The sequence below is a fragment of the Rhea americana genome, unplaced genomic scaffold (genome assembly GCF_003343005.1).
Source record: "Rhea americana isolate MKP2758 unplaced genomic scaffold, rheAme1 scaffold_432, whole genome shotgun sequence".
In the NCBI taxonomy this organism is placed as follows: domain Eukaryota; kingdom Metazoa; phylum Chordata; class Aves; order Rheiformes; family Rheidae; genus Rhea; species Rhea americana.
The window spans coordinates 64932-91511 of record NW_028186571.1 but is presented as its reverse complement, the minus strand read 5'-3'; the positions used below and the strand labels follow the sequence as shown (position 1 = coordinate 91511).

At 40.1% G+C, this 26580-nt stretch overlaps 2 protein-coding genes across 3 annotated transcripts in view; both read left to right on the top strand.

Annotated features, from left to right (window-relative positions):
- The first annotated feature begins 950 nt into the window (after positions 1 to 950).
- On the top strand, positions 951 to 24636 carry LIMA1 (LIM domain and actin binding 1). 2 transcript variants are annotated; one of them, XM_085315629.1, is made up of 10 exons: positions 951 to 1084; positions 3627 to 3672; positions 5753 to 6157; positions 11497 to 11608; positions 13036 to 13190; positions 15519 to 15626; positions 17867 to 17924; positions 18665 to 18780; positions 21892 to 22025; positions 22443 to 24636. In XM_085315629.1, exons 1-10 carry the CDS (start codon positions 966 to 968, stop codon positions 23437 to 23439), a joined length of 2250 nt encoding a protein of 749 aa, XP_085171755.1. In that variant the 5' UTR covers positions 951 to 965; the 3' UTR covers positions 23440 to 24636. The 2 variants fall into 2 exon arrangements, with proteins under 2 accessions (XP_085171755.1, XP_085171756.1); XM_085315630.1 differs by lacking the exon at positions 15519 to 15626.
- A 1836-nt stretch (positions 24637 to 26472) lies between these two features.
- Positions 26473 to 26580, top strand: part of CERS5 (ceramide synthase 5) — an 18446-nt gene continuing 18338 nt past the window's right edge. Inside the window, exon 1 of the mRNA XM_085315615.1 lies at positions 26473 to 26543. Within this exon, the coding sequence (XP_085171741.1) occupies positions 26473 to 26543 (71 nt within the window). The remainder of the gene's footprint in view (positions 26544 to 26580) is intronic.

Here is a 26580-nt window from a genome sequence, read left to right as displayed (position 1 = left end):
AGCGTTCTGTGACCTAATGGTGCAAATCAGTTAAAGAAATTGATTGGAAAAGTGAGAAGGAGCTCAGCCTCACCGATCCTAGCACTGTAGGATCAGTTAATGCACTTGCTACAGGCATTGTGTGACGTGAGAAGACTAGGGATAAAAGAAAAGAGGAAAAAGGGAAAGGCGTTGCCCTACCAGTTTTATTTTGGTCTTATCAAAGAACTCTAAATTACTCCCCCTCCTTTCCTCCTCCACAATAAATAAATAAATAAATATGTAAAGAAAAAGAATCTGATATAGTCTTGTTGGCTTTTGTGGTAAAAAAATGTACAAAATCTGTTCCAGTCTACAGCAGTACAGGGCAGTTAAAACTATTCCTTTAGGTAACTGATAGCTATTGCAACATGAGGTTTACAGCTGCCTCCCTGAACAGAAGACTTGTTTCAGCTCACAAAGGAAACGGCTGCCGCGTTAAGAACGAACACCACAAGGGTACAAGAAAAATGTTTGCATAGGAATTACATCCTCTTAGGTTTCATAACTCTAGCCTTCTTACATAAATGCCAGCATACTTGGTTGAGAAGCCAGAACAAGAGAGGGCATACTAGGGCTTCCTGGAGTGTGCACACRTTTGTGCGTGTTAAAGAAATACAGTTTCACATCAGCATCCTTTTCAATCACAGCTTCCTTCTTACTCCTTACAGCTTATCTCTTACCCCTTTCATTGTGGCTAGTGTTTTATCAAGGAGACCATCTCAAAGGCATCTTCAGAGGAAACTGCAAATTTAATATGATGTCATTTTCTTAGACAGTTGATACAGAAGAGCCTGAGTGATCAGGACATGGTGGCAACGTTCAGGTGTTGCGAGCACCTGAATGATGCTTAGTGTTGAATCGTTTTGTGAAACCACTTTTCAGCTCAGATCGTTCATGCTSTATGACTAATACTTTTTTCATGAGCAGGTATTCGTGGTGATAAGATGGAGCCCTCCCCGTTTAACAGAAGACAATGGATTTCACAGTCTCTGAGAATCACTGCCAAAGAGCTTTCTCTAGTCAACAAGAATAAGTCATCAGCTCTTGTGGAGAGGTTCTCCAAGTAAGTGCAGGGAGGTTTTGAACACAGTCAGTATGTGTTGGTTGGCAGCTGGTACCTTCAACAATGACTGCTTCACTGGCAGTTGCTTTCTTTCTTAAAAATAACATAGCTCTGTAGGCATTTAAGTTTCTGGTTGGGTATGTGCTGTGCAAACATTTTTTTTAGTTACTGATAAATTACATTGTTACAGCAATTAAAATTATAATCTCTTCTTTCTGCTAGCAGAAAAGAAAGTACAACACTTTCTGTCAAAATACAGTATGTTTTTGAAGGTGGAGTATTGGAGTGTAGTAGCTATTGCCACCAGACTTTCACTTAATCAGAATGGACTTTTACAGCCTGAGTGTGAGGTGCACAGGTTCCTCTCTAACATGGCATTTCCTGCCTGGCACTACAAAATCTAGCGGTAATGCTTTATTGGCTAACTGGAGTACCAGTTAAAAACTGCRCTTCTGATAACTTCTGGTTACGGATGTAACTGCCGAGGAAGAATTCTTTCAGAGAATTTCAAAGTACTCATGTTTTTTCACAAATGCCCCCTTCCTCATGACTCACAATACTGTGTAGAAAAGRAATATCATCTCTCCCTTTTGTCTGAGAGATGGATGATAAATGACAGTCAAATAATAAAGTAATATTTAATAAATTGGGAAAGACTGTTGCTGAGTGGCCGTAGCCTACATGTGTGTTCTGGAAGAGCTTGTGTTTCTAGACTATGCCTGGGATTTTCAGTGGGAGTTGCACAACCAAGTTCCCTTGGCTGTTGCATTAATAGTATAGCAAGGTTTTGGAGTATTTAAATCCTGAGTGTGGGGGAGACTTTAYAGAGTCTATAGAGGGAGGATAATTGCAATCTGGACTTCACAGAAACATAGCTGTTATTCTTTAAGTACTGTGTCCTAGGAAAAAGCTGCTTGCTTTGACCACTCTGTTAAGTAATTTATTCACTCACAGAACCTGGTCATCTTGCTAAATGTTGATAATCCTTTGAAAAGGGCTTACTGGAAGTAATCCAAATTGCCATTTCCTAATCAAGTAGGGTCTACATCAGCAGTATCAATGCCTTGAAAAACCACAGTGCTRTTGATTTTGCCAACTCTGACACTTGCAGCAAGGAGTATAGTTTTTTCTAAATTGTTCTCATTAAATATTTGTACGTGAAAACACTTTTTTCTGTCTCATATAGTGTTTAGATCATGAGTTTTGACAGGTCAGAGAGGCACAAATTTGCAACTAAMAGCAGAGACTTAAACAGGGCACTGAAGTGGGCTAACTTACAGTTTTGTCTGGGACTCTTCAATCCTTGATCCCTAATTTCCACTGTGGTACTGGACTTTCGTCCCCAGGGGTCTCTTTGTAGCTTCTTCCAGTATTGACTTCTCTTCCTCCACAAACTTACTTTTTCAGCAGCATGACTCATTCAACATTTGGAAACTGTGTAGTATAGAAGACATGAGTTAATATTTCTGCATTTATCAAAGAGGGCAGACCACGCTCCTTCAGCAGCTTTAAGCTACACAGTAAATGCAGCTTATAGAACAGAAATAGGTAAGAGTGCAGTCTTTCTGATCTCTACAGTAGCAAGGAGAGAGGTCCATATGGGAGAATGCCATTCACARTGGGGAAAAAATCACTTGCCTCAAGGAAGAACTGAATAACAGAGCAGGTATCTGCACAAAAGAGATTTTTTTCTTAGAAGTTACTGAGCCCTCTGATAGGTTTGACACCAGCAATTATTTAAAGGCTGAAGTTGATGACTATTATTATTGTCTCATTTACTGTCTGTAACCTCTTGACAGTTGTTCAGTTATAGTAAATATCTAGTTGCAGTAAATATGGCAGAATTCTTCATATCTGATTAATCTGTGCATTTCCAAAGGAAAGTGCAGTCAACTTGTGCAGTATCCTGACTGGCATGGTGTATGTGCTCCTAGTTGTGGGTGTGCTTATGCCCAGTGGAGTGGAGTGCAGATTGCTGGGAGTTTTCTGTAGCTTCTTAAAGGACTTTGATTCCTGATCCAGGGTGGCTTATCTTCAGAGGGCTGTAATTACGGTTTCCACTGCTGGGATGGTTCAGCTGCTCATGAAGCAACTGCTGAATTGCTGCAGTTTACAGTCCAGCATAGTAAGATAAACTGGCACTTATGTAGATTTTCCTCGTATGCCAAGCTGTAATTTGTTACGGTTCAGCAGCTGCTGTATAAATAGCTGAATTATTCCTGCAAGGGGGCAGAGTAGACAGCTGGGTGGGGGAAACAATAGAGCCATTCCAAGGTAAATTGTCTATATTTGAGGCTAAGAGTGTTTAGATAATGAAAATTATTAATGCATGCTATTACTGTAAGCTGAATGGCTTAAAATGTGTATATCATTTTACATTGTTCAGATACTATTTACTATCATTTTTACAGCATCTGTTTTTATCTGATAGATCWGGGGAGTGTATGAAATCCTTGCTGGAGAAAATCTCAACTATCTTCAAGAGCATTCAATATTCTGATTAAAGCTGTCTTTTTTTCCCCCTCCTTCTTCGTTCTCAAAGGTATCAGAAGGCAGCTGAAGAAGCCACTGCTGAGAAAAAAAGAAATGTAAGTATTTGTTTCTTCGGCAATAAGCAATAGCCTGCAATCAGAACAGATCACYTACATGTACTGTTCCTGAGACAGTTGATTTGGGGAATATCAAAGTTGTTGCCATGTGTCCTACAAAAAACTTGGCTAGATGCAGTTTTCTGGCTTTGGCCCATTCCCCTTGCCCTTTTCCAGTGTGAATAAAATACAAGAAAATCAAGTGACTTGCCCAAAGCTATATGCTGAATCACCAAGTCAGTCCTAAGCAAAAGCCAAAAACAGTTGGCTGTCAGTCTTTAGTTCTAACCACAACACATGAATATCCACCTCTTTGGTCTTAGCTGTAGGCAAGTATGTGGTACCTCTTCATAACTAAAATCAGAAGTCTGCTTAAAAGAATCTGTGATTCTCTCTGAAATCTAATGTGTGTATCTGATAACTGTAGAACCCCTTCAGGGGAATCCTCTCTAAAGTGGTTTAAGGGGTTCAAAATGTTCCTGGATGAGGGGAGAGCCCTTCTTTTGGCTCTGTAACAGCTTCACATCCCCTGCCCATGAACTACAAGCACTCACTGTTCTGGGGCCAGGGGACCCTGGTAGAAGATCAAGCACTAACATTGCAAGTCTGCATTTGTAAGCAGATCCTCAGTTTAATATTCATTTAAAAAGACCAGYGATATTTACAGGATATATAGGTAAGTCTTTGTTAACACGTGCATCCTTGATTTCTTTAATGCTTGAGGAAACATTCTCCTGTTCAGGATCTAGGTGTGATAAATTACTGTTGTAAAAATTACTATCCAGACTTAAATTTTCTTCATTGCTTGTTTAATCTGGGATAGGCAAGTCCCAAGCAAGAAGGATTTGTATTATGAAGTACRCCAGGACTTCAAAGGCAGCAATATGCCTTGTGTTCAGAGATGTTCCTTTAGAACCTGATGTGCAGTTTTGACTAATTCTTCTATGTTTCAACATTTGCCTTACAACTTTAGTGCTTTCTTTTAAATACAGTCAGCTAACACACTGATCTTTTTGAAGTCTGAGTGGATTCAAGTTAATTTGCAAAGCAGTGTTCAAAATGTGACCAGAAGAGTAATAGGGTGAGAGACTTAAATCCTAATATAGCTGCTAATCCTGGTTAATTCCCATAAGCCTTACAGACCTGTTCCACTTGCAGTGAGTTTGATATGTAGTGGTCTCCATAAGGGACAGACAGCAAAAATGCCATGCTGGCAGGTATTATATCTGAACAAATCAAATGTGGGGTGGTGTGTTACTCTGGGGAGAGGTACCACTTGTAAGCAAAACTAGTCTGGAAAGCACTTCAATGTGAGGAGTATTGCTCCATGTATTACCATCAAACTCACAATGGTAAGGCAGAGCTTGTGGTTTGTGTGTTTGTATCCTGTCTAGAGCTTGCAATGTGTTGTGTGAAATAGAAGACAAATTCCACCTAATTATCTGGTATTTATAAACATGAGCACAAAGAAATTAGTAGTCACTAGTCAGCTTGCGCCTTGCATCRTATGGTATGAAATATGGAAGATGGAGATCTCTTGTAACTAAAATGCTACAGTTAACTGATGGTAGAAGTACACAACTCCAAAAAAAGAAAAGTAGTTGTTTCTGAAAAATAATCTATAGCTTTTTGGAACAGCCTAACTGTTGTCTTCAGAAACAGCTGGAAGACATTGCCACATATGGCACACCACCCATCTCTCATATGGCTGCTTTTTCTGTTGTTTGCTTGTTCTAGGAGTAGAGACCCTGTTATGTGGATCTTGGTCCCTCTCCTTCATGTGTAGATTCAAGCCTTTTGTGTGTCATTTAACTCATTAGACCTTGACTCCCTTTTTCCTTATAAGGCCATCCTGTTTGATCACTTCCTGCTTTAGCTCCTGACTTTTCTCTTCTCCCCCCTCCTCCCTCCCCTATCCTGGATGCTTTCTCCATGTGGCACAGTTGTAACTATTCACAGCTGTCTGAAAAAGCAGAGAGCTGCGATCCGTACTGAGCCATTAACTTCCTTTTGCATTTAAAGGAAGCGCTCTAATGCTTCGCCAGGCATATAACTGGAATTAACTTCTCGTTCTTTTCAGAGCGCAGAAAATCTTCCCCCTCACTTTCGAAGGGGGACTCTGAGCGTGCTGAAGAAGAAGTGGGAGAGCCCGGGGCCGGGCGCCGAGGCCGGCAAGGAGGCGCAGCGGAGCGCCGGGGCCGGCGCCGCGGCCGGGAGCAGCTCGGCTCCTTCGCCGGGCGCGGAGCGAAACGCGGCGGCAGCGCCGGCCTCCGAGCCGCAGGGCCCCGGCGCTGAGCGCGGAAAGTTTGAAAGCCGCTCGCTGGAGGGTGGTAACATGGAAAACTGCATGAGAGAATCCAGGCAAGAAGTGGAAAAGGCTGGAGCCAGTGAAAACGCGGACGCTGCCGCGAGGATCGAGAAGTACAGCGTTCCGCTGAGCAARCTGAAGATGATGTTCGAAAAGGGCGAAGCAGCTCCGGCCAAGGTAAGGATCGGTGCGCCCCGGTCCGAGGGGCGGCTGCGGCCCGGCTGCCCCTCGGCTTCGGGAAAAGCCCCTGGAGGGAGTGGCTCGGAGCGCTGCGCCGCAAGGAACAATTTTATTCATTGCTCTGGCTGCAACTTAAGGTAGCTGGTGTTAGTAACCTACTGAGCTATATAAAGCGCCTGGGTTTGTGCATATTTGTGATTACTCATTGCGGATTTTAACTGAATTTGGTTTTGATAGAGTGGATCAATTAAAGACGAAAAAATAAGTATGGAATATATAAGTATTATTTTTAAGGAAGTTGGGATTTTCTGTATCTTATCTGAAGACTGAAATGAGTTAYGTAAAAATATATATAAGAAATAACAGTTTGAACAGTCTCGGGCAGATGAGATGGAAGCACTGCCAGACTTCCAGGGCTAACTATGCATATTTATATATAAAATATTTATATTTAACATATCTATCCAGATGTATACATGAAAGCACTAAGCAAACACTCCATCTTTTCTGTGCTGTCTTCTCATCTTTGTATATTAACAAACGTTTCTTATCAACAAAAATTCTCACAGGGAAAAGTAAGCAAAGATAGCGAGGCAAGCTCCTGCCTTCACTRGTTTTGACTTGCAAATGCACAGGGCTTGCATTTTCCTGCAACTGCTCATGAAATCTGATCCCGCATGTGGACTGCAGACTGTGTGTCCCCGGGGAGAATTGCTTAACTAGAAAATGAGTTGCATATGCCATTGACTTGCAACATAGTCCTGAGGCCTAGATGCTGGTGGATTTTCCAGTTTTCTCATAGTTTCCTATACTTTTGGCTTTGTCTCACTGCGGGTGGTTTTCTTGCAGTATTGAGTAAAACAAACAAATTTTATACAAAAGTTATTTAAATATGTAATAGTTAAGGACTTCAGAGGAGAAGCTTTACGTTAAAATGAGTTTAGGGTCTGAACATAGCAATCAAAGCAGTCTTTCACAACTTATATTTTTTTTAGTCTCTGTTGCTATGTAAGAGGTGCCTCTACTGTCAGCCCCATGCAAGGGGCTGGCTGCGGAGGGTGATCTCCTGATTGCAGTTCCCGGAGATGGGGCTGTAGGATTAATCAGTCGGGATTCCACAGGAAAGTACCGTTTTGCAGATGGGCGTTAAGTAACTTTATCTTAGCCTGGGGAATAAATTGTTTCTGAGCTGACTGAATCTGGAATTGGTATTTCTGTCAAGCTTAGTCATTTGAATGCTGCTCAAAATCAGTTTAACACAGAACCCATCATACAGTAGATATGGAACTATTTAGGTTAGGTTTCCTCCAAACTCTGCTTGTTCTTTTCCCAAGTTTGTCTGGTTACTTTTTAATTGAGGTTGAGAAAAAGCATAAAGTGTTCTAAAGTTTAACTGTGTGGGTGAGGGGGGAGGACTTTGTGATTAAAAAGCACTATTGTAAGACTTCTGGCTCTGGGAGTTTATCTGAGAGTTGGAGGATGATGTCATGCAGTCACGTCTATCCATAGTATGGGGACACAATTCTTTTTCACGATGGTAGGAAGCAACTGGAGCAGTAGTGTAAATTTGGCTAACTGCGAGCTGTGGCAGCTGGCTTTTGGCTCTTCCATTTGTGCTTTTCYTGAACTCTGTCCATTAATGAAGCACTGGTTTAAGTGCAAGGAAGGCTTCAGCTCAGGGATGGTATTTATTTCAGTGTTCTGTATYGGCTGTCAAAGCTTTGCTGACAAAACATCTGTATAAGTAGCAACATGGCTATAATACTGGGGCTGTAAAGGTAAAATGCAAATACCTGGCTGCTGGGCAAGCATGTGGCAGAATCCAGATTAGAGCCTGGATTTCCTGACCCAGTCACGCACTCTAAATCACATTCAACAGAAACAAACCTATTCTGATTTTCAGGGACATAAACAAAACCCACCTAATTTATTCATGTATTCATTCAGGTCTTGCTCCATCATCTGCAATTTAGATGCAAGGCAGATTTTTGTACCTTTGTGGAAGAAAATGCCTCTAAACATGTTAGCTGGAATCAAAGCAGGCATGTCAATCTAGATTGATTTAGTACCATGCAAATGCTGAATCTTAGGTCTTTATTGATTTCAAATAATACTTCCTATTAAAWCACAGTAAAAGCTTACAAAAGGAAGCTTAGAAGAAAAGCCAAGCATATCTGCAACAATTTAAAAGAAAGTCTCCAAATTAGGTTAACTACACAAGACAGAGTAAGTTTTTGCCTTGAAGGAAAAAAAACAAACCAACGTGCAGGGTCACATTTGACACAGTATGTAATGAAGTAGATGTAATTTTTATTGCTATTTGGCCTAACAGCTCCTTGCGCCCTAGGCAAAATGTTGTTAACTCTGTTTGTGGTGCTTCTGCTCTTGCCTCTTTTGTCTTAGAACCTTGGGGCTTTCCAGACACGAGGAATACTTTATCCATTTTGCAGGTAGCAAAAGTTGTGCTACTGGAATAGTGACCTAGTCAGGACTGTAAACGGAACTGGGCGTCATGAGTGTAAGGCTGAGAGTCATGGATTCCTTCCTGCTAAAGTGTTGCCTTCCTTGAACCGCAGTTGCCCTAACCGCAGTTGCCCTAACCGCGGTCAGTCTATTGATTGTAGTGGAGAGAGAAAGTCCCTCATCTTCTCTTTGGTAAACACTTTTTTTTTCCCTATTACACTGCTTTTTTTTTTTTCCACAATGTAAGAATGTGTGTATTAATAGTGGCTTTACAGTTGCAGTTTTTAGTATTAAGATCTGTCTCTGAATTCTGTGTTAAGCTTTTGTATTTTGGCATTTTAAACTTGTTTCGGATTTTACTTTGTCAAGACATGGTCTAACTGTGCCACACAACTCATCTCCAGAAAAGTGCTTCAGGGGAAATTATCCTGGTTGTATCACTCACGGATGCCTAAGGTGACATAGGAGACGGATGGACTGATGGAGGGGAGAGGCAGGGCTGTGGAGGTGATTCAGCTGAGAGCTGCAGTGCTCATTAGCTCAGTCTCTATAACGAGTCATGAGATAGCTGCCCCTGATAATTGACTTTTCTTGCTGCAGTGGATTCCTCAGCATGGTGGTATAAGATGGGGAGGAAAGCTTTTTTGCCCTTAAGTCAGAACTCATGTGACCTTCAAGTCAGATGAAGACAATATCAGAAACAGTCTTTTTCTGATTGAGTCTGTGAAAATTGAATCCTAAACTGCTAGCAAAAACCTGGGTTTTCTGGTTGCTTAGGAGGAAGAGCTTGATTTTTGTGTGTATATCTAGGTAAGGTTCTGGAGCCTGATCCAGAACTTGCTGTTGGTGTGGTGACTGTTAAACATCTCTTGTAATTGTTTGACAATACAGTGGTACTTTGCCAAGACTTATAAGTTTAATTTCTCTATTTTAGCAATAATAGAGAATTCATTGTCTTTTCAACATAAGTGCAATTCAGCATGATGTTACCAGATGAAGACTTATGTGAAAGTATGYTGAAGTGAGACTGAGAAAAGGAGAATGAGGAGAGGCAATCTGAATRTGTTTCCAGTCTTGATTTCTGACTYTTTTTCCCCCTTAAAAGTGTTAGTAGTCTCTTTCAGCGAGATTGGAATCCCAGACATTTCAACTAGAGTTCTTGAATTAAGACCTTCATTCCCTAGTAGTGAAGTCTTCCTTATGTACTCTGCTAATCAGTTAAACTTCCCACATCTGTATTGCAAACATATTTGTTCTGTTTGTAGCTTTGTCACTCTCTCTGTGTGCAAGAAAATGTATGTGGTGCTATATTTAACAGAAAGAAACCCAACTTCTCTGAAGTCAGTAGGGCAGAGATGAAGCAGTCAGGGGTTTTAAGTGGGCTAATAAACATTTTCTCTCTTCTATGTCCTCAAAGGATCTTGTCTTCAAATACATTCTACCTGCAGTTCTCTTTTACATATGCTGGTCAAAAGTTAGACTCAGCAGTTTATTTTTCGAAGAGCTGTAAGAACTTTAGATTTGTAGGCTCAAGGTGACATTAAAGTGGACATAGGCTGAATAAGAATTATCTAAGGATAGTTTGCTCAGAATACAGAATCTGCAAGTTCTTACAAGTGTGCAGACACTCCCAAACTGAACCTATCAACACGTTCAGTGGAAGGAAAAGACTTGTCATAGCTAAGCTCTTTTCCAGTAAGAAACATTACCAAAGTCTTAAACCACAAATAAAAAATGTTTCCCATGCTAATGGAAAAAAAGGTTTTTCAGCTGCATTTTCCATTCCTGGTAAAGTTGCTGTTTTGTATGCCAAAGCCGCCTGATTTTTCACAGTGATTATCTTACACTGCAGTTCTGTTAAAGTAAAACTTTGGAATTTCCTTCAGTTTGGTGACCAGCAAATCAGAAACTTATTGGAAGCAGTGGGAGAAAAAAATGTGTGGTTGTAGCATCTTGCCAAAACTGCCTTTTTTCCCTATTTTAGCCTCAATCTTAATTTCCAATTGGCTCTGTGATTTAACTCTTCCTAGGGAGAGGCGAAAGATCCATCACCTTCTAGTATTTTATAAGTTGACTTTCAGCTGTGAAAACATCCTATCTTGATGAAGTCAAACTCTGCACTTCATGAGTATTTAGTGACACTGCTGAAATTTCTCCTTAACTGAGCATTAGATTTTTGGGGAGTCGGTCTCAATAGAAGACTATCAAATCTGATTGAGCCAGCCAGAGCATCTGTCTGGCAGTGCTATAAAACACCCTGTCCAGCACTTCAGCCTTGCAGATAGTGATTATCCTGGATATCTAAGAATATTTATCTCCAGCACTGTTCTGCTTAAGCTTCAGCCTTATCAGACCTAATTAGGGAATTATTTGGTACTGAATGCATGAGCTATCCAAGTCAAAAGAAATAACTCAATTTTCATTACCATAGTATTTGTTCTTTTTTTCTGTTGTTGAAAATCAATGCATATGTATTGGTAGATCACTTTTCTCRTCCCCTGATTTTAAGTCTTCATAAACTGACGTTGCGTATTAACTTGCAAATAAATTGCATGTGATGTGAACAACTAGACTGAAGTTTTGTACTTGCAGTGGTAAATGCCTGTGAATGTGCTCTTTGTGGTTCTGTGGCTTTTTGACAAAGACAACCAGTCAAAGGGCACCTGCGGACCTCTTCAAGAAAGTGTTTTCCAGGTGACAGAGGGTTAGGTATTCTGTGATCAAACTTTATACTGGTTAAATAGGATGTCACCTGCTAGACTTGTTTAGTCCAGTAAAGCAGATTTGCTAGTGACACCTGTGCATCTTAAAGGATTATACGCAGCAATCTTTGTTTGTCCAGGCAGCTGATAGGTGGGTTTTGTCTCTAACAGGTCCCTAGGGAGCAGAGGAAGACAGCAGCAAGTGGTAGGAGGATTTCTGAAAACAGCTACTCTTCAGAGGACTTTGATGTTGGCCAAGGAGAGAAGAGCCACAGTACCTCAGGTTAGTGATCCTCAACTTTTTTTCTTTTTTTTTTTTTTCCAATTTATAAAACTACTTGATATGATATGATGGGGATAGCCTTATGCCTTTCAGAATCAGAAGGAAATGGAGCCATTTTCCATTTGTAAGGTCCCTGAGAACAGCACATTTGATGAACTACATCGCACTGTGAATGTTAAATCATTATCCCCTTAAGTGCAGGACACCAAGGCACAGTTGGTAACTAATAAATTAAAGAACTGAACCTGTTTTTCTCCTGTGTCTTAGTCCTAGGGCAATGTTTTCTTCCTTAATAGTTAAACTAATTTAGAAACTAAGTAGCAAACATTTATCTGTTACACAAATGGATAAGGCAATGTGCCCTCTTTCTGTTGCTTTAATTCCTTTCTTCCTCCTTCCTACCTTTTCCAGAAATGGGCAACTACAGCTAGCCTTATGGCTTGAGCAAAATTACATATTTTTTGTACACTTAAAGGCATTTTTCTAACACAGCATTTACAGACTTGTGTGTTTTCAGCCTATGGCTAATATTATATGTTATTACTTAGCGGATTATGTCCTCATTTGAGCAAAACTGAGAGAATGGCAAAACTACTTATACTCGTTTATTGTCCCCAAGAGGGACCTTAATGATCCATATAATGTTTTAGACATTCAAGGCCACTAGCTAGCAAAAGGTCTCTTTCTAGTAATAGCTTTATCATTCAATACAGAATGATAAAGTGCTGACCCTTACACAAGGAAGTTAGATAGCAGAACAGTAAAGGGAGCTGGTTTTTTTTAATTGAATTGGCTAACATTTRGCAGCAAAATTGAAGGATAGATGGCGAGCACTAGTGAATAGTTCTGGGAGCTGGGAGATCTGGACCTATGTAAAGAGTTAAGCTTGGTTGCTGCCAAATGTTTCTTTCCTCTTGAGATAAAAGCAGATGCTTCACAACTATGCTGCCAAAATAAGCAAGGCAAAACTGAATTATTTCATAATGTGTTTGGTTTTGAGACCCTCAGCTGTAATATGTCATATGAGAGATTGAATTTTACAGAGAGGTTGGAAATGGCAGGTAGGACTTCCTCCCTCACTTCCCATGTCTTTCCCCCAAAGACTTTGAAAGCTATTCCACTACAGAAGTGAAGTATATTTCTCTTTAGCCACTGTAGTAGCTGCTCTCATTTAACAGTAACAGCAAGACAATCTTCAAGGTTTAATCTGTTTGCTTTTGTTGCTTCTGAGACTGCTGGCTGGACTCTGTGTCTGGTGAATATGCTACTGCTGAAATGAGCTAGATTAATTGCAAAACTTAGAGCATAAGCCTGTGCTTTCAGATCTGGAATTTCTGTGGTCTTGGTAGTGGTGAAGGGATGGGATTTGTAAATCTCTATTGGTGTTTCATGAAAGTTACTCTCTACTTACATAATTCTTTTTCTAGGGCATCTATTAGACAGTAGTCCAGTACTCGGCTCAGATAAGGCAGAGAGCAAGAAAAGCCTGGACATGCCTCGCTTGACAGAAACGTCAATAAAGGATAGGCTGGCCAAGTATCAGGCAGCTGTGTCCAAGCAGGGCACTGCCACCAACCTTCTGGTAAGTCTACTGTTCTTTGGCTTTCATAGAAGTGAATTTTTACCTCAACTTGAGGCTGAAAAGAAGGTCTTATGGAAACGAGGCTTTTTGAAGATAATGTCATCTTGTTTTGAAGAGTGTGTGTGTTTTTGTTTTGTTTTTCTCATAAGAGTAATTTCTAATGAAGAGTTTCCTCTACAGGCTGCAGGAAGAATTTGYGTCTTCATGAAATAATATTGAACGTTTTCTAAGAAATTAATTGCTGGCACCCTGACTGAAGTCCTTCTGAAACATAGCTGACGTTCTTTCCCTGTGTGTCTGTAGCTCTCTATATACTTTAAAAATCTCAATTCAGCATTTGCAAATTAGCTGTAAACTAGAGGAAAGTGAAGCGCAGTAAGATGGGACAACTTCCAGTGTCAGACAACGAATGGAACCAGTATCTCTTGGCCAGCAGCCTTGGTTCTCTAGTCAGCTTTCCTCCCTTTTGTTATCACCTTCCTTCAAGTCTTCTCATCCATTACATGATCCAACTGTTCTGCTGCAGTGAGTTAACATGTGCCAATTTTGCAGCTATTTGAACAGGAAATGAGCAATTAATGAATCACGGCAAGCTAATGCAACTGAAGAGACTGCAAGAATCTAAGCTTTTGTTAGAAAGTACTTAAGTGCATTTGCTGGAATTGTCTAAAGATTTTGTTTAGTAGTGGGAACTTTTATTGTTAAGTACATCTTTTTCTAACCAGATTGATATATTCCAAGGGGTGGGAGCTTTTTAAGTTAGAACTCTTGCACTGGCAATAGAAGCCAAAAATGTTGGTCAAACTTTAGAAGAGCATAAGCTTCTTGGGTATGTTTATACAGATGCAAAAATCTATGCTACTGAAACAATTTCTGCAATTCATATGCAGTGTGGGCCTAATTCTGCAGCCCTTGGGAAGAAAGTCAACTTCATGGCATGAATGGAAAGTAATTGCAGGCAGTGCAACAAATCTGATTAACTGCTAATTACTGATTTCTACATCCCATTTTTCACCTGTATTTAGTTGCTAGATTGCCTTTTTCAGTTTGTGGCTAAGATCTGTAGCTGATCTACTAAATTACATCCTAGCAGCAAGGAAATATAGAGATTTACCATAGGCACCTCTTGAGACTCTTGTTTATGAAGCTCAAACGCTATCAGTTTGGGTCCAGCCTGATGCTCTTGGAGATGTTCCATTTGGCAGAATCTCTTTTGATTTTGGCCTGGCGCATTGACAAGGACAATAGCTAAAATGGAAGCAAGTCACTGCAGCTGAGGCCAGAGTTTGCAGTACTTCTGTGTTCCAGCAGAAGCCATAACTCCTTTTTCCTCCTTCCCTGCTGCCAGAAAGAACTATGGGTTTTTGGATACGGTAGTTTGGTATTTGTATTTCCCTTCTCTTAGTGTGTGTCACATAATCTCTTTTGGGAACAACTATTTTGAGGACATTGTGGTAGAGTTAGAGCCAAATTAAAACTGATAGACACTTTTTATAGCTGGTTAGAGTATAGGTGAGAAGCAATCCTGTTATAGCACTGCAAGTGATACAAGAAGAGGAGGGAGAGATGATGGACAGGATATTTATTTTATGGATCTGTACTTTACAATATTAGCATTCAATTGCATTCCTATTAGACTTTTTTTTTGTGTAGACCTGTTTATAAAATCCAGTAAGCTGCTGCTGCTGGTATTTGGCTGTTTCTTTTCCATGTTACAGAGAAGATGCCTTGTGAAAGGCACGAGTCTTTCATTGCCACAGGATTCAAGATAATTGGAGAAAGAAGCACGAGGTTTCACTGGATGTTTTTTAAATGCCTGAAAGACTCTTTTGAGAAAATCTTAAGTCAGTTTGTCAAGTACTAAGACTTTGTTGATAACAGAGTTAGGTTTTTGACTGGTGTTGAAGCAAGGGTAGAACTTGCTTTTATGATGAATTGTATTCGTCGGTTACACAGTGTTTTATACATTGTTTGTCCTTAAATACTTGTAATTCTAAATGAAAAGTTAACTGTTCTGGAAAGGGGAGATGTAAGTGAGCAAGAGGAAGTGAAAGAGAAATTTTAAGCAGAAATCTAGAAGTAGAGAAAAGGGTGGGGTTATTTTAGAAAAACACTGGCATTATATCCATAGAATAGAGTAAAATTYTACAGCCTTATCTTTCTTCCTCAATAGAATCACTTATTAAGTATGTATAGATTTTTATGCCTTTCCCTTTAGTTATGACCATTTTCTAGGAAAACAGTTTTTAAAAGATTTTAAGAGAAATGGAAAGCAAGTACTTTCCTAGGGGAAAGAACCTGTCAACTTTTAAGTGCTTTATTCTATAGAATGAGATTCAAGCCAGTGAAAGTGAACTCAAGAATTACAAATCTGAGCAGAAGGAGAATATGCCACCAAGTCTTGAGGACTTCATTTCCTGTCAGGATGGGGAGAAGGTAAGATGCTTATACTGGTGAAGATCAAGGATTCACTTTAAGTGGAACTAGTTGAAGAGGCAGAGCTGAGATGCTTGTTCCACATATCATCTGGAAACTGAACATTACCAGCTGATGTAAATTATTTACATACTGCAGAATTCCTGATTTTTATTTTATTTTTAGACTCTATCTGAACTATAAGCTCTGCAGGTCTCAGACTTTTAAGCGGTTCCTTTGTAGAGAATATCTAGAGATAAATTATTAACAGGTTTTTAGAGAGTTCCTGYTTTCTCAGTCATAACAGACCCTTAATGTGGCAGCATCCTTGATTATCATGCTGATGTGTTGTTTAATGGCTTCAGCAGCTGACTACAGCCAAAACCTTTGAAGACTTTTTTTTATCTCTATCATTAATACTTGATGACTTTGGGAAAGCCACCTAAACTTTTTTTGTCATGTTCCCTACTTGTAAAATGATGATTTAGAGCTAGGTATTTGTTTGATGTTTAGAAAATATACATATGAAAAGCTTTGTGTGACACAAGCAAAGGGAGTGGGTCACTTTCTCCTGCATTTAGTGGCTAAATTATGATTAATGTAACTGAGAATGCCAGCTTGGGTTTGTTCCTGGTTTTGAGCTTCAGCTGTAAATGCGGCTAAATTACTCTGAATACAGGGATATTAAAGCATGCTCAGACAGTTGTATACTAAATTGGGGATAGCAGAAGGGATAAAAGTAGCTGAATAATAATTGGGGTACTGTGTATTCCAGCCATTCTGAACACGTGGCAGCCTAATGCCAGGAGGGCTTTTAGAGCTTTTCAGCCTTCCTTGGGCAGCAGGCCAAATTGTTGCTTTCAGCTGTTTCTCGCTGACAGCTGAGCAGCTTCATGTTTAATTGGTAGAAGCTGCTTTTTGCTAAAAGGTGAGTTAATTAAAAGAAYACCTGTTAAATCAGAATACTTCCCTGTTGTTGAATGGAAGATTTGACAATTACTGCTGAATACAAGAAATGTTATTCAATTTACTTTATTGACATTCTTACTGTGTTGTGTTCTGTTGAAGGGTCCAAGAATGGTAAAGAACCTGAACATAACAGTGTCTGAGAGTCATAGTCGTGTCATTTTAAAATTACAGGATAAATTTGGTATTAGGTGTAATTAAAACTGTTATTAGTAAATGAAAGAAATGGGAATCTCTGGCAGAAAAAAAATTAAAAAAAAAAAGGAAATGAACTTGCTAGCCTTTTCTGTCCCTTCCATGCTAAATTCATGAAAGATTTAGTAACCATACACTTGTGACTCTTACAGATACAGACCATGCTGATACACTTCCCAATATGCTAGCGTTAAAGCTGTTCTTTTCAACAGAACAAAGTATATTATTTTATATAACTTGCTTCATCATTACTGCAGTAATTTGCAAACTTCAGTTGTTTACGATGAACCTTTCAATCATTAAAGTGAATTAGTAATGTTCTGCAGCTAATCTTGTTACAGCACTTCAGTTTCTCAGTGTCATTGCTTCTAGCTGTATTTGACTGAATAACAATATGGCCATGTTTAACTAAGAAATCTACATYGAGAATCTTATCTGTACTTATGTATAACCCAGTTTCAGACACTGACATAAAGTTTGTTTGTCTTTTAAAAAAAAGATGATTTCTGGAGGAGGATGAACAGGATAGGTCCAGGCATGTTTGTCCCAACCTGGGAACACCAAACTTCTAGAAAGCCTTTTTGAAAATTCAGCTTTTTTTTTTCTTTTACCAAAACTACTGTGTKTGTTTAATGTTTCAATCTCAGATTTGTCAAATCTCAGAGGAGGTCATGAGAATTCCAGTGAATGTTTATTCTTTGGTGGCAAGGGATTCCTTAGAAAGAAAACCTGGGAAGTACACCAGCAAAAGCAACAAGGCTTTCTGAAGACTAATATATAGAGGTGCACAAGCTATAGGTTTTTGGGAACGCAAAAGTATGATGTTTGTGTGATCACTACAACAGATGATCTGAATATTGCCAAAGGTGTGAAGGCGTGAGGATGTCTGCCTTGTGGCAAGGACTGAACATTCTTGGCAGTCAACTGGACTCTGCCTTGTGCCTTACAGAACCGCAAGTACTTTCGTGTGTACCTCAGTGTGGCCAGTCTCTTCCTCTTCAAGTGCCTCACTCCAACAAATTGCCTATTGTGTTACTCAGGCCATGATTATTCAGACTTGTGAAGGTCAAAGATGCTCATTGTATAATATTCTCTTGCAGGCTCCTGTAGGTGAAAACAGCCTGCATTCCCATTCGGGTCTTTCTGAGGATGGCAATAGTAAGCACTCATTCTCCTGCCTCAAGAAGAGTAGTCTGCATGGCTGAGGAAAAATATGAAACTCTGCCCTTTGTGTRTATGATGCTTAAGGTCACTCTTACCAAATGATGAATTTGACCTAGTAAAAAACTACTGTCTACTAAAAATCAGTCCTGTGCCTAACTCCAAGGCTATAATAATTTCTTTCATGTTTAGAAATTGTTTTTTAACTGTAATTCTAAGACATCTGTAATCTATGTTTGGTCTGATTTAACATATTTAAGTGTAGCTTCCTCRCCATTTGGACTTAAACTAATGGCTGTAGCAAATACTCTACCAGTCAGTAGTCTGAATGTAGTTATTAATGCAGGACAATTACCAAATATCTTTAGTGTTGTCCAAAGCTATAAAAGTTCCTACTCAGTAAATTGCTTAAACATGTTCTTATGTTGTATTAGCTTTACACCTACTTGAGCCCACACGTGAACACTTTGCAGAAATGAAAAACAGTTCCTGAGAGTTAGATGTTGGATCACTGTATATTAGTTTCCCTGATATCCCAATGCAAATTTTTCTGTATAAACACTCATTAGAAGAGTAGACTGATCATTTTAAAATAAATTTACTTGATATAGATCTAAAGATTTAAGAGCAAACACCGGGGCCCTTAGCTGGTAGGATTGCAGTTCTGCCTTACCAGAATAAGCTTTCCATGGCTTTCAGATCACTGTAGTTATTTTCTTCCTGCTCTTCTCCATTAGTTGGGCTCAAGATAGCAAGCGAGACAGAAGTTCAGAAACCTGTCAACACAAAACAGCAAAACTCTGGTTCCAAACTGCTTGGCCAGACGGAGACATCTCCGCCAAAAGCAATGAAGGTAAAGCAGCTATTTATTCTTAAACACTAGCAATGGTAAAAATCAACTTTCTTCACTGTTACTGAAAAGCCTTTATACAACCAATGTGCTCACTAGGAATCTGGCAGTGACTATATCAATATCCTATCAGTCTTCCTCAGACTGTGTTCACATGGGAACCTAAATTCAGAATGGAAAAATGGCTCAAAACTGTCAGTTCTTCTTCAAAGATGAAGTTTGAATTGCTTGCTGGGAGTTGCCTGCTGCAACAGGCAGTTGAAGGCACTTAGAACTGTGTGTCCCTGTAATAGTGGCAATCTGTTTGTCTTCAGTATAGGAAAAGGGGATTGAACAGAGAAGTCAGGATGAAGATCCTATCAGGGCTCTTCTGTGCCTCTAGTAAAGTCAGAGTTTCTAGAGACTGGCATTGAGAGTCCTGATACTGAATTTCAGAGCCTTCAGCAGGCTGGGACCTGGCTCTCAGCCTTCCTCTTCCAGCTGTTTCCAAAGCAACTGCAATTGGTAGGACCTTTACAGTAAAGGCAGTTTAGCGGGTGACTCCACAAAGTTCAAGCTTGGCATTCTGAATAGCAAGTCTTTAAATTTTCTTTAGCAGGAGCTCTAAAGCATAAAGCAGGTGGAGAACATCTTGGATAGGAATATATTTGCTAATCTTATTAAACACACAAACTGCCGTGCTGAACATTTTGATCACACTGTACTTGCTTGTCACGTGTGCTGTCTGGAGTTAGGATGCCTAGTCCGTGTGCTGCCACAGACTTCCTGGCTCACTCTTGAGGAAACAACTGTGCTTTTGTTGTTTTCCCCATCTTTGAAAGGAACAGCACTGACCTCAYCAAGACGAGTGAGATGTGGCTTCCTAGTGTTCTGGAGTCTAAATGCCACTATATGAAATTAGAGCTGCCTATAGCTTTTCTATAATTTCAATCTGTTAAAGCATGCAAGCTATGTGTTTTAGTCCCCTGTACAACCTGGTGTTAGAACCATTTTAGTCCTCTACCTTGTTACTGCTTTTGATGCTGCACTGCTCAGATAGAAATCTAGATGCTGTTTATTCATGTAAGGTTCCTATTTGTCTCTTCCAGCTTCTGTTTCCTGTTCTTGGTTCCTAATCTCTACTCCTGCCTTCTGCTTCCCTCCTAATGTGAGCTCAACTCTCAGCTTTCTCTCAAGTTTTTAATGTTAATTGGGCCTCACCTTCTTCCTGTAGCTCCTATTTGTAGTATGCCTGGAAAGGAATTCTTTCTCTTCACACCCCAAAACACCTCTCCATCAGACACAGGGCCATTGTTATACAAGTAAGTTCCTCCTCTTAGCAGGGGATGTGTATTGCAGAAGCACATGCCAGCACTGTAATGTATTCCTGCAAAACTTGACTCCCAGGAAGAATGGCAAGCAAATTGTTACTGTTTTGCTCTCTGTGGCAAGTGTGGATGATTAGATTTTTGTTTGGGTCAGTAAATTATCTCGTGTTTGAGACTGCACTTTAGCAACTCAACATTGAGAATTTGTGTGCAGTTTTGACAACACCCAGAGGGTGGAGGGTTTTATTTATTTATTTATTTTTCCCAAAAGGAGCTCTGAATGCTGAGATTGCAAGCTTTTGTTAGTCAAGCTGTCATCATAATTTGAACTTCAGTATAATCTCAAACAATGCCTTAAACTTGACATAAATTAAAAGGAAAAAAATAGAAACCTGTTAAACTGGAATTAAATTTGCAGCAAACCTTATGGTTGTGACAAAGTGACTTCAGCTGGCTCTGTCTTCAGCAATCTGTCCCTCACATATTRTAACTTTCATTGCCTACCCATTGTTTTTAGTCTGTTATAAATAAATTGCTGTAATTATTTGTCTTCCTGTGACCTTCCTGTTTTTTCTTTAACCATCATATTTTTCCTCAAAGCTTTTTAGTAAGTTTGTAGCAGATCATTCTTTGTATTCTCCCCCTTTCTCCCACCCCTAAAAAACCTAAAAAGCTACAGTATCAATGTGTCTCTGCTCATACATGGATATGGAGCCTGGGCACTCTCTTACCCCATTGCTAGAGTGGTTACAATCAACATGCAGTCCAAAACCAACAATTTTTCATCTTCCTGTTATTTAGTTTTCTCTTATATTAAAGTGCGTTTCCTACTGGACAATCTTAATAGGCTCCAAGAAGTGAACAGCATCAAGTGACTTCTTTTCATGAAGAATATACTTGCTTCCTTGTTGCTGTCAGAAAACAAAATATGAAACTATTCCCATACAGCACAGTAGTGACACTTGACTCCTTAGTGTTTAAGTTTACCCTTACACTAAACTCTCAGGAAATTCTCTTCGTGAGTACATAAACAATTCTAGCTGCTTAATGTCAAAACCCTGCTAACATTAAGTCTTGAGTAAATTTGAGGGCTGTGTGTCCTGAAACCTGAATATATTTTTTTTGCTACAGAATTGGAATTGCTTACAAATGAAGTCAGAAATGTTTCCTGCTGCCTACATCTGTTCTGAGACTATTTACTCTTCTTTAAGAGAGGAGAGTATTTAGCAAAATTGTTTTGTTTCAGACTATTGAGCAGCTTGTTCCACTCCTAACAGGCGGCTCAACAGCCTGTTCCACTTCTTACTCCACCCCCTGCCTTTTCTTCTGAGGTTGTTTTGGCTCTCTTCCTATGCTTAATTCTTTGATTTTTTTGATAAATCTCACACTGATTGTAATCTACCGTAGTATTTCCTCATCATGTTCCAACAAAGAAAAGTTAAGGTTGCAGAAACAAGGTAGCTTTCTGGGAACTGGCTCTGTCAAAGTTGTGACTGAGAATCTAGTATGTCTATTGTTGCTTTTCAAATGCTACTTAACTAGTGATGCTTCAGCTGTGGAATTCACTAGGGAAAAATCCTGGGTTACTGCAAAGCCAGGCTACAGAAAGCCCACAGGATTGCCTTTTTTTTTTGTTTTTGCTTGCTTGCTGCCCATCAGTACCCACTGTACCATAACTATCAATGAATTGCTGAAAGTGAAATGTTGCAAATTTTCTGAGAAGTCAGGAAGCTGTGTATGAACTCAAGCCAAATCTCACAGCAGTTGATTCATTTTCCAGTTAACCAGCTTTCTCTTCTTCCCTTAGAAGTTTCAGTTGCCAGCAAAGGAAATCTGTGTTGGTTGTCAGAAGACGGTGTACCCAATGGAGAGGCTCTTTGCCAACCAGCAGGTGTTTCACATCAGCTGTTTCCGCTGTTCCTATTGCAACAGTAAACTCAGGTAAACATACTGCTACATTTGGCTGCCTTTTAGGAAATTCAGATACCCTATTCTCAAAAATTGACTAAGATGCTGTACAGGCTTAGCAAAGGTGAAGGCAACTTTAATCCTGTGGATTGAACAGGAGCGTAGGAATAGTATTATAGTCCTAGTTCTGCCAGTAGCCTTTGCACCTGGTGCAATCTATTTTAAATTCTTAATATCATTTGATATGAGGGGAAAAATATAATTGTAGACAACTTCTAAAATTTGAAAAGACAACCATACAAATCCATGGAAACTGGGACCACAGTGAAGTTTGTCTTTTCTAAACAAGTTGCAAGACTGAAATTGAATCTCTTCAGTAACAGAACTAAAATTACACCTGGTAGCTGAGATATGGATTGTTAACATTTGACTTCATATCTTTCTGAACAGTCTTGGGACTTATGCATCTCTGCGTGGGAACATTTACTGCAAGCCTCATTTCAATCAGCTCTTCAAAGCTAAAGGTAACTATGATGAAGGTTTTGGACACAAACAGCATAAGGAATTATGGGCAAGCAAAACAGAGTGTGAGGAATCCCTGGAGAAAACTGTTCATGTACAGGCAGCAGAAAGTCCTCAAAGTCCTGGAGTAGAGGATGCCCCAATTGCAAAAGTAGGARTTTTGGCTGCAAGCATGGAAGCAAAAGCTTCAGCTTTGCCTGAAAGAGAAGAGAGACCAGCAGAAACGAAAAAGCTCAGGATTGCCTGGCCGCCTCCATCTGACCAAAGTATTCAAGGAAGTGCCTTAGATGAAGGCATCAAAGTATTCAAACCCAAATGGCCCCCAGAAGAAGAGCTTTCTAAGCCAGATGTGCAGGAGGATGTGGATCTGGATCTCAAAAAGTTAAGAAGATCTTCCTCACTGAAGGAGAGAAGTCGTCCCTTCACAGTGGCAGCCTCATTTAGAACAATGTCTGTTAAAGGCCATAAAACAGAGAATTTATCTTCTCCTTCTAAGACAGAGAGAGACATCTTGAAAAGAAGTGAGGACCTGGAAAGAGAGGTCATGACAGACACAAAGCAGAAAGATAAGAAGGTTGAGAGTAGGAACATCCAGAATGCTGAAAAGAAAAATGCAGAAGAGGAGCAGGAATTGTCTGATAGCAAAGTAGAAGAGCATAACTTGGTAGAAAATGGCCAGGCGAGCACAGAGACGGATGAGGAAGAACAGGCTGTAGAAGATCGGCAAACTCAAAGTGAAGAATTTCTTGAGCCAAATTCTCCTAAACATTCCAGCTTAGCCAACAAGATTGCTAACGAATCATCTCCTAACCAGAATCGTAAATCCCAAGATGTTGGTTTCTGGGAGGGTGAAGATATAGAAGATCTGTCTGTGGAAGAACAGATCAAACGGAATCGTTACTATGAGGAAGAAGATGAAGACTAAATTGGCCTTTTACAAGAAAATTTGCTTCAAGGTGCTGGGCCTTTTAAAATTGGTATTTTTAGCTTTAAGAAGCAGCTGTCCTCTGTGAAAGTGATGCTGTACTGCACATTGACATGTAAGGGAATCATATGTGCACATTATCTTGAATACGGAAGTACTGTTGAAGTTTGCAAAGAGTATATTTAGGTGCATGGAAATGAATAACTGTTGCTGAGGGATAGCTTGAACAGGTATTCTCTATCCACAGCATAAGAACAGAATTGTCTTATCTTTTTTTGAGCTTAGTACTTATTCCACTAACAATTTACAGAATTTTACTGTGCTCACAAAGGTGATGTGAAACAGGCTTTCTGTAATACACTACTTTTACCACTACAAATGCTACTGCAGTGTTTAGGGACCAGTTTCAAAGGGACTTTCTGGCCTGCTTTAAAAATAGTAACTGAATGCACTTTAATACATGTAAAGGGCACAGCTGGGATATATTTTTTGTAATGAAAACCCTAATTATGTTTGTGCTTCGAATCCAACAATTAAAGCATCTTAAACAGAGTGCAACATGATTTTCTCTTTTTAATCTCAAAACTGCTTATGATCAGTGGAAGACTTTCTACTCTTTACTCTGTGCAACTGGAATAGTATGCCCATTGCTGGAATATATGTATTTTAGTGCTTATCCAGAAGCTGTGCTGACTGACAGGGCTCTTTGAAGACAAATCAACACTTTTGCTGGAGCCTGCAGGGCATTACTTTTGCATTTCATATGCATTTAAGTGTTTTTCTTTTTTTCTTCCTTTATTTTTTTTAGTAGATTTCATCATTGATTCATTTAAAACTGCAGATAATTATAAGGCCTTTTGACAATTATGAAATCCTGTTTGTACCAAGCTGCCAGGAATCTTTTCATTACGGCTGTGAAATTATGCTGTATTGCAAAATATTTGGGATAAACCCATAYGAACAGTGAGACTTTCTGATTCCTAGGATTGAAGCTTAGTATATTTTTAAATTTGACTACATTTATTTTATGAATAATGGAATATGAATGGTGGAAGGAGGATGTACTTCTATATTAGCTTTTATTTGTACTGTATTCTCATGAGAATTAGCTCTAACTATATGAGATGTAAAATATTCTGCTTTCTTAACAATTCTGCTAAGTATGAAATCTTCAATAAAGTTCTGTCATTTACATTGTTTTGAGTCTGAAGACTCATTTCATAAGCAGTATTTTGAAAAGACCTTGGGAAAAGATGGGTGAAATACTGTTCTAGTCTCCAGGTTCAAGAATCAGTAATTTCTCGATGCCACTAGGTGACACTGTGTGTCCACTTTTTTGGTTTACTGTCTAATGGCCAGACCATGCTCTCATATGCTTCAGGAAAGATTGATTAGAACAGGTTGGTCAAAGAAATAAGGACATGCAGATATTTTACACTTTCTTTGCAGGCTTCAGCTGGCTTGGGCGTGGTAGCTGGGGATATTGAGGGTTGTTTTTTGGGGTTCCCTCCCCCTTCCTAAACGTTGTTCTTTATTGTAGTTGTTTTCACTCAAGCCTGAGGTGTTTGGATGGGTTACAGGTGGGCTAAGACCTGGAGGAAATGCAGTAAGTGACCTGCAGCAGAATTAGAAGTTACACTTGTGTATGAYACTGATATAGGAAAGGAAGGAGAGAGAAGAGAAAGGAAGCCTGTTATCTAGCTGGAAGGTATTTAGAGTTGTGCACCATGAGGCATGAGACATACTGGCTAGTTTGTTCTTTAAGGGAGAAGAAAGACTTGATTGGGAAAGGCAGGTCCTGCAGAACTGAGCTGATATGTGAGTGCAAACTGCTTTAACACTTAAATCCTTATCTCTTCCTATTAAAATCCATTCAGGATCAGATTTCAAATTACTAAGCAATCGGAGCTCTTTCTGACAGGAAACTTTGTGCTAAGCATAGTTGAAAAGGAAGGGAAGAACAGGTTTTCTATGAGACTAATATAACACAGGATATTCTGAGTAATGATTCAGTTGGATTCACTGGATGTGCCTACTACTTGTTTCTTAGAAACTGTGGTTGAATTTTACAAGGCATGCCCAGTTACATGATACTAAAGCAACACTGGCTGCAATTACTGGAAACTGATGTTATACATCATTAATTCTGGTTAAATCTGAGACATTTGTGAGTCCCTGAGAYACAAGAACCCTTACCTCTCACTCAGATTGACCCCTAGCTGAGCTTCTTCAAGAAGAAATTTCCACTGTTGAGTATTTTAATAACATCATTCAATTTACAAAACAACAAAAAAAAAAACCAACAAAAAACAGTCAGTCCTTGAATCTATTAGTTATCATAGCATTTGAGTGCTTAATGGGCCATTTAATTTGCTCTCCCCTGGACAGATGCCAAAAGGGCTATTTTATATATAAAAAAAAAAAAAATGGATCATTTGCTACAGTGTACCAGGAAGTTGATGTTGACCACCTTTACTCTGTTTGAGAATCTAATTAAAATGTTTACACAAGGCTAGGTTTCGTTACTTGGTAACCCTTATCCTTGGGCTGCTAAGCCAGAACATAATTAAAAATAGATATTCAGGAAACTTATTCAACCTATTCAGACTAGTTTTAGCTTTGCCGAAACGGTCTGTTTCTTGCTGTTTTGTGCTTGAACGTTAAACGAAGGAGATGTCCGCAAAACTAACCCGTTAGCGTCTTCTCACAGACTCCTCCTGGGAGCAGCTGCACARCGCCGGGCCCTTCCTCTCAGGGAGACTCTGCCTCAGCAAGGCCCGCTTAACGGCTTGAAGGGCAGGCTTTTCCGAGAGGAAAAACGCCTTCGCCCCCGCTCCCGAGCCGCTCTCCCCTCAGCGCTGAGGCGCCCGCCGCGCGCGCACCGCCCGTCCGCCCCTCCCCCACCCACAACGGGCTCGCCCACGCCGTGCGCAGGGGCGGGCACGCGCCGCCCCGCCCCTCAGTGCGCGTGCTCCGAGCTAACGGTCCGCGGCGGCGGGGCGGGGCGTGGAGAGGCGGTGGGGGCGTGGCGAGATGACGGAGGGGGGCGTGGCGAGGCGAAAGGAGGCGCGGCGAGGCGGTGGAGGGGCGTGGCGATGGCGGCGGTGGGGCGTGGCGAGACGCGGGGCGCCGCCTCCGCGG